This window comes from Eretmochelys imbricata, chromosome 3 (assembly GCF_965152235.1).
Source record: "Eretmochelys imbricata isolate rEreImb1 chromosome 3, rEreImb1.hap1, whole genome shotgun sequence".
Taxonomy (NCBI): Eukaryota; Metazoa; Chordata; order Testudines; family Cheloniidae; genus Eretmochelys; species Eretmochelys imbricata.
In genome coordinates, this window is record NC_135574.1 from 45,969,235 (window position 1) to 45,985,702 (window position 16,468).

General features: G+C 40.1%; 1 protein-coding gene across 2 annotated transcripts in view; it reads right to left on the reverse strand.

Annotated features, from left to right (window-relative positions):
• GCLC (glutamate-cysteine ligase catalytic subunit) overlaps nt 1-16,468 on the reverse strand; it is a 57,328-nt gene that overhangs the window by 12,174 nt on the left and 28,686 nt on the right. For both annotated transcript variants that reach the window (XM_077812643.1, XM_077812644.1), the window contains exons 4-9: nt 12,841-12,954; nt 12,119-12,177; nt 11,899-12,035; nt 5,071-5,145; nt 1,545-1,661; nt 329-467 (exon numbers count right to left, since the gene is read on the reverse strand). In XM_077812643.1, coding sequence (XP_077668769.1) covers nt 329-467; nt 1,545-1,661; nt 5,071-5,145; nt 11,899-12,035; nt 12,119-12,177; nt 12,841-12,954 — 641 coding nt within the window. The remainder of the gene's footprint in view (nt 1-328; nt 468-1,544; nt 1,662-5,070; nt 5,146-11,898; nt 12,036-12,118; nt 12,178-12,840; nt 12,955-16,468) is intronic.

Below are 16,468 nucleotides of genomic sequence, written 5' to 3' on the forward strand. Positions count from 1 at the left end.
GGAAGCACCAGCTGATGATCGGTATAGCTGCCATTCTTCCTCCGCTTTCTCTCTTCCACCTCAGTCTCCTGTTGACTTTGACAGTTTTGCTCGATCCAGAAGGACAAAGTATTAATTTTCAAGATGTCAGCTCCTCAATTTGGAAGTTGAGGTACAGTTCCCATTGCAGACCAATGGCATTACCTCTAGGCCAGACTACCGCATGCTTAATGAGCGGGCATCTCCACTAAGAGTGCATTGTCAATGCAAAAGTATGGTAGATTAAAAAAAAGCTAAAGAAAACTACAAGCATAAGACTAAACTGACTCACAATGAGTGAAACACTTACCTTCCTTTACTAGGTGCTCGTAGATTTCTTTATCTATTGTCAAATCAATGTCATTGTATTTTTCACCACATTCAGATAGATAACTGTCTATGGAATCATATCTGGATTTACTGATTCTATAATGGTTGTTCTTCAGTGGCTATATAATTTAAAAATAGAATATTTTAAGAGCTTGTAAACAATGTTGCCTTACTAATTACACTATTCTTAGAGAACTGTTAAACAGAAGCTGCTTTTAAACAATCTAAATTAAAGTTATTAAAATAAATTCATAGGTCTTTAAAAATAAGGAAGATCATAGTGGGCAGGTACATTGAGAGGTTCCATTAAACAAGAATCTTATGGAGTTTAAATACATTTAGCAGTTTAAAGGGTATATAATTAACAAGCTTAATGAAAAGTAATTGACAGTAAAAACCCAACTTTGTTTTCTTATTAATGATAATTTGAATAAAAGTCACTTCACTATATTGACTACCCTATCCTAACAGTTTAAAAGGAATTCATCTGGATAACATGGCACATTTCAAAATGGGTGGCTTGCCAAAAAAGTCTACTGTGACATCATGATTATATTAGTATTGATATAAACAAATATACTTGTCAGAATACAGAACGGAATTTTCTACTGGAACATTTTTATAAGTTTAGATTTTTTTAAAAAAATTGTAATTCTCTAGATGGTCTCTGCTGTCCGTTCTCTGTAAAAGACGTTCTCTAAGTTCAAGTTGGTCCTGCCTCAGTGCAGGGGGCTGGACTTGAGCTCTCAAGCCCTACATTTCTATGATTCTAAGTTCTGGTGACCATATGCTTTAGCATTGCTGTCATGGTTTACAGTCTTATCAGACCATCTACAGAAGTACACATCATGTAATACAGGGCTACAATATATATTCTGTTTTTTAAACAAATCACCTTTTGGGTTGAGGCAAAGAAAGGGAAGCTGCAGCACCAAATGAAGAACTTCTCATGAAATTGTGTATTAGTAAAAGTGGAGTCTAAATGGAATTCTATACTCAACTATAACATTTGCTGCTGTGGATGCTATAACAATAATTAGGGTGAAAGTTACACCTTCAAAATCATGTGCCACAAAGACTACAATCCCTCTCCACTAAGTACTCAGGCTGTGATATTCAAAGAATATTTGAACTTGTATAACTAAAATAACCAGAAAATTGTTTAACTTTTACTCTTTAAACTAGTTTTCACATGCCTCCAATCCTCTCTCCTCTCGTGTTCGGTCATCTACTGATGCAGATATTACTCCCCAGCGACAATCAATATCCGATACGTAGCCTCTGTAGAATGGAGCTGCAGCACTTAATGCCATCTAAAATAAAACCCAGTCACACATGAGAACACAGGACAAAACAAAGGAACACCACCAACACAATGTAAAAAACGGTTCTCGCAACTGTTGTTCTTCGAGATGTGTTGTTCACCGTCCATTCCAATCAGGTGTGCGCGCACCGCATGCATAGTTGTCGAAAAGTTTTTCCCTTAGCAGCTTCCGTTGGGTGAGCTGGGGAGCCCCCTGGAGTGGCGCCTTCTAGGTGCTGGATATAGGACCCTGCCGACCCGACACCTCTTCAGTTCCTTCTTGCCGGCTACTCCAATCCCACCTCTGCAGTCTGAGGGGGCGGCTTGGGCAGGTCTGTATCTAGGTGACTGGGAATGGTGGCATTCTGAGGTCACAGACATGCAGCCCCTGGACAGGGTATCCTGGGCCTGATGGTTAGCCCGGGGGTTCAAAAAGGCCATTGCACGGGGGGTTGCCACTACGGCTACCAGGCCATATGTGCATCCCTTCGGCGTCTGTCCGACCTGTGTCAACTGCACTTCGAATAATATGAGTCTGCGTCAGACTCTAAAAAGCCCGAGGGCGAGGACCATGGCAGTGTTGAAGCCCCATGTGCTGGCCACCAGTACCGCATGGAAGAGGCAGGGGACCGGTGCCTCAATGATCTTGTCAAGGATCAGGACGGATGGTCTGATGATGGGGACCGGCGCTGGTGATCACCTGCTGCGCTCCAGTGCTGCTTGCTGGTGCCGGTCCTGTGAAGGTCCTGGACCAGGTGCCGATCCGTCCTCGGTGCCGGGGAAATAGATTGCCGTGTCCCCAGTACCGGTGTGTTCCCGCTGGACTCAGTGATGTCACGGCAACCAGAATCAGTGCCAGGCGCAGTGCTGGTCCGGTAACTGGGAGTGCAGCATCATGGTGCGCTTGCCTCTGGATGGTACTGGTCTCAACTGTACCAGAGGCTTGTCCCTAATAACGGGAGGCTGCGCTGCAGTCAACTCTAGGAGATCTCTTGCGGCTTCAAATGTGTCTGGGGTGGAGGGTGGTTCCAACACCTCCACCTGGCACTGCCCTCTGGAGAGTCGCTATGTGCCGGACTCGATGGTGCCTTCTCGGGCGCCGGAGTTGACGACACCGACTCTTGCCGTCTGGGACCCAGCAAAGCATCCCCTGGTAGTCCGGCAGCTCTCTGAGGAGAGTGCCCTCTCTCAGTCTTTTTATGTAGCTTGTGGGGCACTGGGGAAGTAGAGTGGTGCCAGGCTGCTGCTCCCTGTTGCGGCGCCAGGGATTGCCGGTGCCGAGGCGCTCTCACACTAGAGTCCTTCCTTGGCCCCGAGTTGCTAACTGATGCTGGAGCACGCCACACTGAAGTGCTTGGGCCCAAGACTTGACGGTCTGAAGCCGCTGGATGAAGTGCAAATTCTATGAGCAGCTGCTTCAAACGGAAACCCCGCTCCTTTTTTGTCCTAGGTTTAAAAGCTCTGCAGATTTTGCAGCGCTCTGTCTGATGCGCCTCCTCCAGACACCTCAGGCAAGTGTCGTGGGGGTCGCTATTTGGCATGGGCTCGTGGCATGCGCTACAAGACAAAGCCTTGGGCTCACGGCATGCTCCGGAGCCCAAGAAGGGGTGAGGGGATAGGGAAGATCCCGCTCACAAACACCTATACTAACTACTACAAAACTAGAAAACAAGAAGAACTAGACCAGGTAACTGCGCTAGGGAAGCACTTGCAAAGCAAGCGATTCGCAGTTCCAACAGCTGCCCCGGATGTTAAGAAGGAACTGAAGCAGGGTCAGGTTAGCAGGATCATATATTGAGCGCCATGAAGGCGCCACTCCAGGAGGCTCCCCAGCCGACCCAACGGGAGCTGCTAAGGGAAAAACTTCCTGACAACCATGCACACGGCACGCGCACATCTGATTGGAATTGACGTGAACAAGCACTCAAAAAAGAACTGTACAGAAAGTTTACTTTTGAACTCCTGTATATACACGCCTATAAAAAATGTATTATGTACTCAGAGCCTAAACTATTACTGGGGGCAGGAGTGGGAGTGATTTTTTTTGTCCACCCCCAAGTTTCTGCTACACCAACCCTCTGCTGATGCAGGACAGCACATTTCTTCCTCAGAAGCCATTGCCATTAACGGCCCACATAGAAAGGAGGTTTATTTACCTCGTTGCTGATGTTCTCAAAATATATTGCCTCTACAGATCCATATTTAAGGAGCTACAACATGAGATCTGCAGAGATAATTTCATGATGTATAATCAAATATTGTGCTACCATACTTCCACTCCTGTCAGCAAACTTAATTTGACCAACATTTTATCTTGTTAAACTCAGTGTCCAGTTATTACTGAAGTGATTAGTTCACTTAGCCTACTCTATCTGAACCTATAATTAAGGTTGCTTAACACTCCACATTACAAGACCCTGTTTTCAATCATTTATACAAATCTTACCAGAATTAAAACATCTGGGCTGAAATTTTTCATGCAGGATGTCTGCCTCAAACTAAATTCCTTTGGAAAGTTTCAGCAAAAATGGTTCAGCCATTTCCATGAAAAATGTAAGGGAAAAATACATTTCACACATGTTGAAAAATTCTTACAACCCTTTCATTGAGAAAGTCTAGTGAGTCCTTGCTTTGGAGTGGGACTTGAAATTTGGCAGGCGCATTGCCCTAATGTCAGGAATGTACTTTTTGCCAACCCTGTGAAAAATTGTTAAAATTTGTCCAAGTTAAGCCTTCGGAAAAAAAACAGCTTGCCTAACTGAGCCTTTGAAAACAGGCTGCCAGATTCACATTTGAAAATGTAACTAAAGATCCTAACATTTTGAAAAAGTTACTTATAACCTTTGACCTTCCTCACTCCCCCATTTGCCTTTTCTGTTACCCTCTTGTCATGTCATGCCATGCCTAAATGGATACTGTAAGCTCTTTGGAAAGGAACCCTGCCTTTTATTTGTTTGCTATAAAATAAAGCCTGATGATTTTTTTTTTAAAAGTATATCCTGAACATGTTACAAGATTATGAGAGCATAGACATTTACAGTTTGGTAAAAGTTACTAAAAACCCCCCAAAAATAACTTCATTGACGAGACTACTGCAGCCAAACTGTTTTGTTATTTGCTGCCTACTAGCAGAATAAGGCACACATGTACTATGGCAAACAGCACATGAGTTATAGATTTTTTCTCAGATATACTACTGTTACTGTACAACCACCTAATACAGCACCTTCCATTTTTGCTGAAGACCACATTTTCAAAACATTGCTAGAAAAAATTATCTGATGCACTAATTTAGTTAGGTTTGTAACTAAAAGATAGAAAGGTCTTTTTTATAGGACTTTAAACTTTAAGATTTTTTTTGCTTGCTTGCTTGTTTATACAGTAAATAGAACTTTATCACCAAACGTGCTATTACTCACCACAATAGGACAGATTGTAGCTAGCTGATCATAAAGGCATCTTGCTTCAGAAATGCTGCAAGCCTGGAATGTTACCTGTTAGAAGAAGTAGGATTATTACACAAAAGCAAGTCTGCAGGCTCTAGACCATCTACTGGAACCAACGGTATTCTGAAAGTCACTTCCACTGTCTATTTTAATTTGTCCATGGACTGAGGAAAACTGATCTTTGCTGCCAGTGTTTCCAGTAGTAACCATGTCACAACTTCAACACTTTAATATTCATTAAAGATTTTAGGCTGCATTTTAGAAGGGCACTCAGATGCTGGGGCTGTAGTTCAAATGTTAGCCAGGACCAAGAGAAACTGAGGACTAACATCTCTAATGAACATGAGCTGATAATATCCTCTTTAAGCAGCATTCCAGAAGCCAACTCCCTCAGAGGAACACAGTCAGAAAGGATTACAAGTCATAGCATTTATTTGACATTACAGGTAAATTTGTTTTTAAAAGAATCCTTTAATCCAAGATCCTTTTGTGATCTCCAGCCTAATTATAGGTTATTGTAAAACTGGGGGGGAAACAGAAGTGCTTTGGTGTACTTTAAAGTTTCTGTAAAAATGTACTTTTGCCTGTATTAGAGAGAGACCAAAACACAATTGTAAGACGAAAGTGTACTACATAACTTTTAGTGCATGGTAGCAGGATCCCCACGGCCATTTAGTGCACGGCAGGCTAGCGTGCTATAAATTCACAGCCCTGCTTGCTGTGCATTTAAGTCTCCATGTAGACAAACTGAGTTAATTAATAGGTTTTTCTCCTCCTGTTTCTCCCCTTTAAACTTTGTGACATTACAAAACAGGGACCACCCCCCCGAGAAAACTGTACTCTGTCACCACTTGAACTCAAGTAGCAGAGATTGCTGCACGAGGGGAGAGAGAAGGGATAAAATGGGATCCAGCTGGGGCATCCCCTCCCCCAGCACTCCACTAGACCCAGAACTGTGTAAGCAAGACCACCTCAACACCAGGGGACATTAGCACATAGGTGGTACTTCCCCCATGTGGGCTTAGGAGAAAACTGCAGAGCAGCCACCAGAAATTCCAGCTGGCAGGGGCAGAAGCAGCTAAAGCAGGGACCTTTGGGCAATAGGGAGAACTTTCTACAGTTTTGACTGGACTGCTTCTGCTCTGTGCAGACTGGCTGTTTGCTTCAACCCTCCCACACCCTCTTCCTCAGTCTCTTCACCTCAGCTTTGCTCTACACCTTTTACCCTCTTCCCCATTTCCCCCCCAACTTACCTTCCCATTTAGCTTATCCCTTCCCCTAAAAGCCCCTAACCTTCAATAAAAATTGTGAAACCAACTTGACATTTGCTGCCATCACACTGTTCTCTCTGCTTGTACGTTATACTCTTTCCCCAACCCTGTGCCCACCTTGTCTATTTAGATTGTGAACTATTCAGAGCAGGGACAGCCTACTACTCTGTTTGTACATATCTAACAAAATGGGGCCCCACTCCTTGTTGGTCCTTAGACACTATCACAATAAACATTATTAACTGCAACATTACAAGATTACCAGTTTTCCTCCTGAAGAAATTACAATTGAAACTACATAAAATATAGACACCTCCCCCTCAGTCCCCTGATCCCTACTACTGAGCCCCACATATTTCCCTTCAAGGAACTGTAAAATAAACTTTGAAAGGTTTTATAACCTCTTTCAAAAGAAGAATTTAGCACTGGAACAAGACATACAAATTAGTTTTACTCCTGCCTCTTAATGTTTAAGAGGAACACTCAGTAGGATCTCCCCTAGGTTAGTTTTGCTTGCAACCAATTTAACAGATATGGAAGTAGGGTTGATTAAATTAAATTAAAGTGATTTAAATAATCAATTTTAATCATGATTTAAATCAGCAAGCAGAAACCTGGATTTAAATGATCAGTTTTAATCTTCTTTTGTATTTGTACTTTTTAATTACTTTCCTAAAGCAAAGCTGATTCTCCCTGGTTGATGGCCATTAAAACATGTTGCTTGGGAACTAAATGTATATAGGTTGCACCAAATTTGGTGCTTCTTTTTATTAACCAGAAGGATACATTGTAACAGTATATATTTAAGCAAATTTATAATTAATGTACATTTATTCAAATGTTTATATTTATCATTTTAGAAAATGGTGAATGACATTTCTTATTTACTAGATGATTAATTTTTTACTTGTGATTTGTGTCTAGCTCTATTTGGATGGAAATTCAAATTAAATTAAATATGCACAAAAACAGCATTTTAAAATTTAATTAAATAAAGATACTATGAATGTGTTGGATACATAAGAAAAAAATATTAAAAAGTTTATCAAAGCATGTTTTGCATTTATAACTAACTGATTTTTAAGCAAAGTAGTATCATCTGTAGTTAAGTGAATAGAGCTGATTGTTTCTGGTCACCATGTCCTTCACGATATTAGACTTAGTAGATCTCATCCTTTCACACCTAGTTTTTATTCATAGATTGGAAGAGATGGGGGGGAAAAAAAACACAACAACCCACTTTCCTGCATTTTCAACTCCCAACTGGTTTGTTAACGTTGAATGAACTAGTCATTGAACTGAACTAGTTGAAGGGTATGTCTAAACATCAAAGAAAAACCCACAGCTAGCTTGGGCTGCAGAGACGTTTCATTACTGTGTAGACTTCCGGGTTAAGTCGACACAGCAATGAAACACTCCCACAGTCTGAGCCTTGCGAGCTCAAGTCGGCTGATGCTGGCCAGCCACTGGTTCTTCTCTGCTGTGTAGACATACCTGAATAAACTGAAATGAAGGAATTCTGTTTTCACCTGCAGAAGAGGCTACTGCTGTCAAAAGCTGGTTTAAGTCTCTCATTTCTCGACTTACAGTACTGTGTTATCAGCGAATGCTCAGAACTGGATACGTGATTAATTTAATGTTACAGATTACTGTAAATGGAAGAAGTGCTTCAAGTTGATCTGACAGCAGCAAAAAAGAAATGGTTCAGTGATACGGATTATGATTTTTGTTTATTATGCCAAAAGATGTATTGAAGTTAAGAGGTCAGCATTAAACCAGAAATTACTTGTATACCACTTGCGAGTGGTATACTCTTAATTACATAACATACATTAAATTACTTGAAGGTTGTAATTGTCAGTTATTACAAATTCCTTGTTTTTTCACTGTGGCCGTGATCATTTTTAGGCATAAACGGGGAGACGAAGAGTACTGACTAATGGCTGAATCTTTGAACACTATCACTGGGGACCTGGTTAAACACAATGCTCTGTGGCACCTTACATGCTATAAGTGCACCCATAAACTGATTTTGGCAAGGCTGGAGAGGAAGTACATCAAGCATCAGGGAAACACTGAAAGCGTTGGGACAAGTGCCAGCTACAGCACTTATACTGGGTCCCATTACTTGTGTTTTGAGAAAAACATCGGCTTATTCTGCAGTAATCCAGAAGTCTGAAGGTATCCATTAAGCACAGTTTCAACACGTGAGACAGGTGAGAAACTGAACAAAGCAGTCACCGTTAGCAAGAATGGTACATGCAAAAATAATGTTAATTGGACACACTGAGCGTCATTTGGGTCAGATATATGACACTGCATATTACATTGAGTGCTACAATAAAGATGTGTTGCATCAAAAGATAAAAGCAACAAACAAAATACAGATTTTACTAGTGTAAACTCTGAGTCAGCTGGAATCCATAGACTCATAGAAAGTCTAATGGATGGGAAAGCGGTGGAGTTGGCTGATGCAGAGGCTAAGTATAGAGAAATATGTGCTTTGAACAGGACTGAGAAGGAACACACACTTAGCAGAAAGGCTCTTAAAGCACTTACTGAAGATAAACTGTGGGATATGGATGTAGTTTATAGGACTTCTCCAGAAGTAACTAAATATCATCTAGACTTATTAGCTGCTGTTAAATGTCAAGAAGGATGAATTATTCACCCTGACAACTTATTTGCATATGATGAACCAGAGCTCATTAATATCACGACAAAAGCAGTCTTCAGAGAGGAGATAGCTTAAGGTGTCAGCTGAAAGGATACTTTGGGTCATGACTTGTACGAAGCCCTCAAAACCCAAAGATTTATCCAGGGCTCCATCAATCTATGGACTCCAATCAAGAAGTACAAACTAAAGACGTGCGCGAATGCAAGAAGAAAGTAAGAAAGAGTGAAGGTGGAAGGGAGCGTTACAGAGCTAACCACAGGATGGGTCGTTTGCTTACCTCCTGGTAGTGTCCAGATCTCAGGGTGATGTTGATTTATGTATGACTTTGGGAAAGCACGAGTTCTCTGTTGTTCCATGATTGAGGTTGGAATGTGACAGAACGCCACATATGTGCTAGACAAAAAGCAAACTAACGCACATCTTGCACAGTCATTGTGAGCCAGCACATACGGACATGATTGGTACCTTACGCCAGCAGAGGGCTTTCAGCACAGCAATCATAGATGATATGGCCAAGGTACAAGCTCTTGACAAACCAGAAACTGTTAACACCTGCCAAGATTTGACTGAAGACTTTATTATGGGGCAAGGGAGGGGAGAGGAAATCATCATTGACATGGGATGCTTTATACCTGCTACTAAGAGGGCAACTTATCAAGCAATGGAATGGCTCTGGGATGGTCAAGTGCATCAAATGTCATCTCTTTTACCTTTTGATCACTAACTTGCCCACAGAATGATATTTTACTATATTATGCTCCCAGACCATTATAAGACATGAATATCTACACAGCTCTCCATAACTAGGATTTTATATAATTTTAAGATGTTCTCACATATGACTGCAAATAATTACAAAATATAGAATCATAGAACAGGAAGGGATCGCAAGAGGTCATCTAGTCCAGTCCCCTGCATTCAAGGCAGGACTAAGTATTACCTAGACCATCCCTGACAGGTGTTTGACCAACCTGCTCTTAAAAATCCCCAATGATGGAGATTCCACAACCTCCCTAGGCAATTTATTCCAGTGCTTAACCACTCTGATGGGAAGCTTTTCCTAATGTCTAACCTAAACCTTCCTTGCTGCAATTTAAGCCCATTGCTTCTTGTCCTATCCTCAGAGGTTAAGAACAATTTTTCTCCCTCCTCTTTGTAACAACCTTTTATGTACTTGAAAACTTATCTCCCCTCTCAGTCTTCTCTTTTCCAGACTAAAGAAGCCCAATTTTTTCAATCTTCCCTCATAGGTCATGTTTTCTAGACCTTTAATCATTTTTGCTGCTCTTCTCTGGACTTTCTCCAATTTGTCCACATCTTTCCTGAAACGTGGTGCCCAGAACTGGACACAATACTCCAGCTGAGGCTTAATCAGTGCAGAGTAGAGTGGAAGAATTATTTCTCGTGTCTTGCTTACAATACTTCTGCTAATACATCCCAGAATGATGTTTGCTTTTTTTGCAACAGCGTTACACTGTTGACTCATATTTAGCTTGTGATCTACTATGACCTACAGATCCCTTTCCACAGTACTCCTTCCGAGGTGACATACATAAAAGATGACAGAAAATACGGACATATTTAAAGAATTAATGCTTCATATAAATGTTTAAACACTGCAAAAGGAGTCTGAATGTATTATTTCATGGATCCTCCCTAGCTGCGTTTGTAGTGAGCTTTCTCCCCTCAGCGTTGTGCAATTTGCTGTCAATGAGATTTTATTTTTTGTTCGTTCATTCATTCATTGTTGAGTCTTTTAATCTGGAACAAAGGTGTTTTGACAGGATTACTACAAGTGCAGCCTACAGAATGTTGTGAAACAAGAAGCATTTAGAAGATTCTATTTAATTCCATGGAGGCATAACATAATGATCTCTTCCTGGTTACCACAAAAGAAGCAACAACAAAGACAGAAGCTATCATCACAAAGTCAAACACACAAGAACTATCTCAGCCATCAGCCCCTTGTGCAAAATTGCTACAGTAGAGGGACACTCAGAATAACCACATTTAAAAGGTACTGGAGCATTGTGAAATGCCAAACTGTTACTGTATCTTAAGTAAAATCAAATTAGTAACTAGGGAAGAGAGATGGAAAGGTACAAAGGGGAAGATTTGCTTGTGCAAGAATTACATGCCTCTTAGTAAATAACGGCAGAAAAATACCTGTGTGGATTAATTAAGAGGTTCACAGCATGGTTAAAGAAAAGAATACACCTAAAAATATCTCTGAAGAAAGAATTTTACATAGGTGTAAAATTTAGCAAAATAGCAATGAAATTTGTATTTATTTAAAGATGCTCTGCAATATAAAATGTTCCAGGGAGCTTTCCCGAACCCTGTTCTTAGTTCTTTGACCTCTTTCTCAAAAGTCCACCTGCAAGCTAGGTGACCTGCAACTATTTCCTCAAAGTGTGGCCTGCTAAGGACTGAAGTGAGATTCTGCTTAAGGTTTTTCACCAATCCAAAAACATACTTCAGTCCTGATCTGCATGTCTTCCACACCTTAGCATGGTGGAGCTCCAAGACAAGGTGCTTGGCTAAGTAAAGGGGTCTTTCAGCACAATTATCAAGACACGCAAATCCTGTTCTCCAAGTCTTGCTCTCTTTATCAGTGAAGACCAAAAATGGGCCTTACCAACAATATAAATTTAATATAACCTTTTTATAAAGACGTTAAATATTGGCAAATTATCAAGTTACAATATAAAATTAGACAACGGTAAACTGTGGACAGTCATTAACTGGATTTTGAGAAAGCATCACACTGTGTAAGATACAATTTGCAAATTTATAGGGAAGAGAATGTCATTGCATTATTTTACATCGTTTTGAGACTCAGATGTATTTTACCTGAAGGCAACAGTTGCCCATTCCAAAACCCATGGCATCCATATATATATGGTCTGGTTTAGCTGCTTTTGCTGCTTCTCCATCATCCTTAGGAAATGTTTCTGTCAATGGTGATGGAGTATTCTTATCTTTAAATACTGTGAGGAAAATACAAGTATTCAGTAAGTAAAGCATCAGACATAGATCAATTACTTGAAGAAAACCACTGACATTTACTCACTTGGTACGTTTATCACTACTTTCTCTCCTCTTCGGTGTCGAATGTTTCTTGTCAGAGTACTAAAATTTAAACAGTTTATATTAAATGCTTTTTTCAGGAAAAACTTCCAAACATTTGTCCACTTAGCCTCTCACTCATTTTCATTTGTACTGTAGCAGATTTGGTCCTTCACTGAAGTCAATTCTATGTTTTGTGACAGTAATATCACAAGCAGAATAAAGAAGCCTATGATCTATGGGAGAATGGGGTAAGGGAAGTTTTGCAAAGGTTAAATCTTATACTGTAATAAAAGCCTCTGCAGAACTACACAATACTGTCCACCTCAAATAGGTTGGCTCCATGCTTTAGTTAGATTCCAAGATGGTTGTGATGTTCCCAACGTTCATTATTTTGGAATTTTACTTTGAGCAGGAGTGGGATGGCTGTGCCAGGACTTAAGGGAAACAGTCCATTTTAAGGTAACGTACTGAATCATAGAATCATAGATGATGTTAAACATGTGGTGAATTCTGCCAGTATCAGGCTAAAATTGCTGAAATTGTTATTTACCTTTATAGGTCACCTTGACAGTAAATATGTAACATTACATCTTTGTCTATGTCCCTGGGACTTGTACAGCAATTATTCACATAGCTCTGCATTCCACTTACACGATGATAAAATTGTGTATTAAATATGTACATAAAGAGTTGTTCTTCTTTCTCCTCCAGACTCACTCTTACCTAAATCTAGGATGTTTGTTGATAGCTTCATCTGGAAAGAAGAGAGACTTTGAAGCACCTCCTTCTACTGGCGTTGGCTCACATTCCGGTAGCGTAAATCCTGGACATCCTAATCTATAGATGACAATTTGAGTAAGCCATAAATTAAATAAATTATAATTTTATGTTATTAAATGCCCTATGGTTAGGTGAGACTATGATCTTAATAGACAAAGGAATAAAAATAGTGAAAAAATATATTTACTGTAGGCATTTCTAAGGCACTTTTCAGTGTTACCTAATCACCAGTAGTCATTAACAAAGAAAGGGGACTAATGGCAATCACTATTAAAAAGGTCAGCATTTGCCAACAATTACCACAGTTTTAGTCTGTGGTTGCAATAAGTGGAATTTCATACCACTATGTGTTAATGGATGGTAAATGCTCACATTTTAATGGCAAACACTAAAAGAAGCTTTAGAAAATTAGTCCTCATGTATGTCATAGTATGCATTAGCACTCGTGATTATTAAAAGTGAAATGCAGTGACATTCTCTGCCCTCAACTGATCCTTTTTACAGTACTGTTTAATTCAAATCCCTAAAGTAATCTGTTTCAGTAGTGTTTACAATAGTTTACTTGTTTTTGTTAAAGGGACAAAGTCAACCTGAAAACCAGTCCATTTCAGAAGAGTAAGTAGTAGTTTCAGATACTACATATGTCCCAGGACACCCTGCCAATTTGTGATTTTACAAATTAAAAATGCTCTTCTCCCACTGCTGTATGAAACACTCACACAAACATGGAAAACTGAATGCAGAGATAACAGTGAAATAAACTAAACTAAGTGTTGTGAAATGCACAAAGTATACCAAAATAATCCCCCTCATCTTTCAGTTATGGTAAATTTAGGAGTCACCTATTGTCACATCCCTAGGCAACCTGCCCTTTCTTGAGACCTTGAGTGCACCTCTTTCAAGTGGCAGGTCCATTCCTTTACTTCTCTTTGGAGTGCGATCCCACAACCCAACCACTCTTGACTGGGTCTCCAAGTTATACCTTCCTAGCTGCCAACCAGGTTTCCTAGCAGGTCCAACTGGACTTGGACACTGCCAGAGTTCTCCTTCATGAGCTATGATCAGTAACATCATGCAGTGACTCAGAAGCAGTTTCTCTGAAACAAAGTATGATTTGCCCAAACGGTACAGAGAGCTCAGAGAAGTAGATTCAAAAAATAAAAAAAGACCTCTATGAATATTGTCTTAAATACTTTTGGCATTTCCTCAAATCCCTAGGTAGACGTGATTTAGCTTTGGTGCCCCTGTCCTTTCTGGGCACCAAATTATAGCAAGGTGGCTGCAGACCCTGGCTCTCAAGTCTGTCTATGTGCCAGCCTCGCTGCATGCTAACTCTGGGTCCCCAGTGGCTTCCAGATGAGTTGTCCACTCCCCTCTGCCCACTCCTTTCTGCCAGGAACACCTCTGTAAACCCACAGGGTCTTCTGATCTCAGTCCTAGCCTTAGGAAGAGGAAAACATCCTAATCCATGGTGCCAGTCAGGCAGGTTCTTCCCCCAACTGATGGCCCAGCCATTGTTGTCTTAACTCCTTTGAAGCAGGTACCTGAGAGGCTGTCTTATCTGTGTCATAGTTTTACCCTCTTTTGGTACCTTAACAGCTCCGCTTTATAGCTTCCTTTGATTTAACTACATGAATTCAGTCCACAGTAGTGTAAAATTCATTTTCTGAATTTGAAAACTGCACAGCTCTAGGGAAACCTACATTTCAGGTTTAGTATTCTTATGGCAACTCTTAGAGAACCCAATGAAATGTACATATTTGATATGATAACCTCAATATACTCTAATCATTCTCTTTGACACTAATCAGAAATTGTTAAAGTAGAAAATATATGTCTAATGTTTAATAAGAAAGTCAAAGGGTAGTGAAGATGGAGGTAAATGTGTGAGTGATTGACTAACTCCACACCACATGCTATCTATGACCAAGGCTATGCTTTTTAAAGCAACCCCCAGTGTTGTTAAAGAAAACCTGGCTGCACACAGATGCAAACAAGCAATTCAGCATACCTTAAGATACTCAAAATTAAAGAATTTTTGAAGATTTGGCATAATATTTCATGTAGTGTAGCATTTGTTACAGTTTAATTTGAGACATTACAGGCTGCCTTATCAGATAAAAATGTAACATTTAACACTAACTGGCATAAACCGCACAAAGTCTGCATGACCAGAAAAACTGTATCACTCTGATCCTTAAGAGTGAAGCCTACTGATCTGACCAAATTTAGAATCACATGACTCTGGTTCTATTTCCAGGTTGGCCAATGACTTTACTGTGAAACCTGACAAGTTCTAACTTCTTTATGCTTCAGTATCTGTAAAATGGGCATAGTTATGCATACTCACTTTTCCCAAGTGTTTTGAGTTCAACAAATAAGCAATACTACAAGCACTACTAATTAATTTTAATAAGCACATTTCTATACCCCTTTTTTACTGCTCCTGCCTGGAAGAACTACAGCAGCTTTCATTGATTTTCATAAACTTTCCAGATGCCTGCAATTTTTAAGTACTGCATCATCTCTATAACATCTTAGCAAAGAAAGTTAGCTGGACTCTGCTCCGCCAAACAGGACTTTAAAGGCAAGATGGCCGTGAGGCAGGATCAAAATAACCTAAAGGGTTCAGTGAGAAATATCAGCTTAAATGGACCAAACCAATCTTATAAATAGCTTATACTGTGTATAATTTACTAGATTCAAGCACTAAATTCAACCAGCTCCGTGTGTTACTATCACAGCCTTACAAAATTATATTTGCCTGCTTCCTTGGGAAGAGTAAAATTCTTGTGTTTTTCTTCTTCATAACAAGGGTGGGGCTGCAGATTACACAAATTTACCAGTGTAAGTACTAATCTTTTTACAAGGCTGTAACGCCAAAAATAATTCTGTAATACACTGGACAGCTCAAGTGTATGGTTTCATACACATTCCTGTTAGTGCAGACATAACCAGTTTAAGTACTCCATGAAATGGAAGTAGATTTTGATAGTATACGCGTTTTAAAGTTACTGGGGCATAATTTAAAAAGCCATATTTTTGGCTCAGAACTGGGAACTTCTCTGCAAACCCCATTTTTGTAATACTCATGAGCCAGATTTTAGGACCATCAATTTCTGTACCACCTCAGGAGCCACACAGACAAGGTAAACTGGAATTGCAAGAGGCCTCCTGTTGTACTGTGTAGCAGGATTTATTTTCCCTTTATGAAGAATCTAACAAAATTCTCCTCCCATGTTTGACTTGCTGTGGTAACTAAAGTTAATCTGTTAACAGATTTCCACTTGGAAACATCATTTTTCTCAAGAGGAGACTATGAAGCATGTTTCTTTCTATTTGATAATTATGCCCAAATTCTATTTCAGTTTACTACTTCTGGAGATTCTTTTACAAGCTAAAGCAGACGCTGTTCATACAAAGAATAGAGGACTCTCCAGGCAGATGCCCTGTCTAGATACATATAATCACATACCAATGCAGTACTTATACTATGCTCATTTCAAAGTGCTCCCCACAATCCCTTTCTATTAGAAGTCAGTTCAACCCCTCAAAAAGCATCAACAGTAGT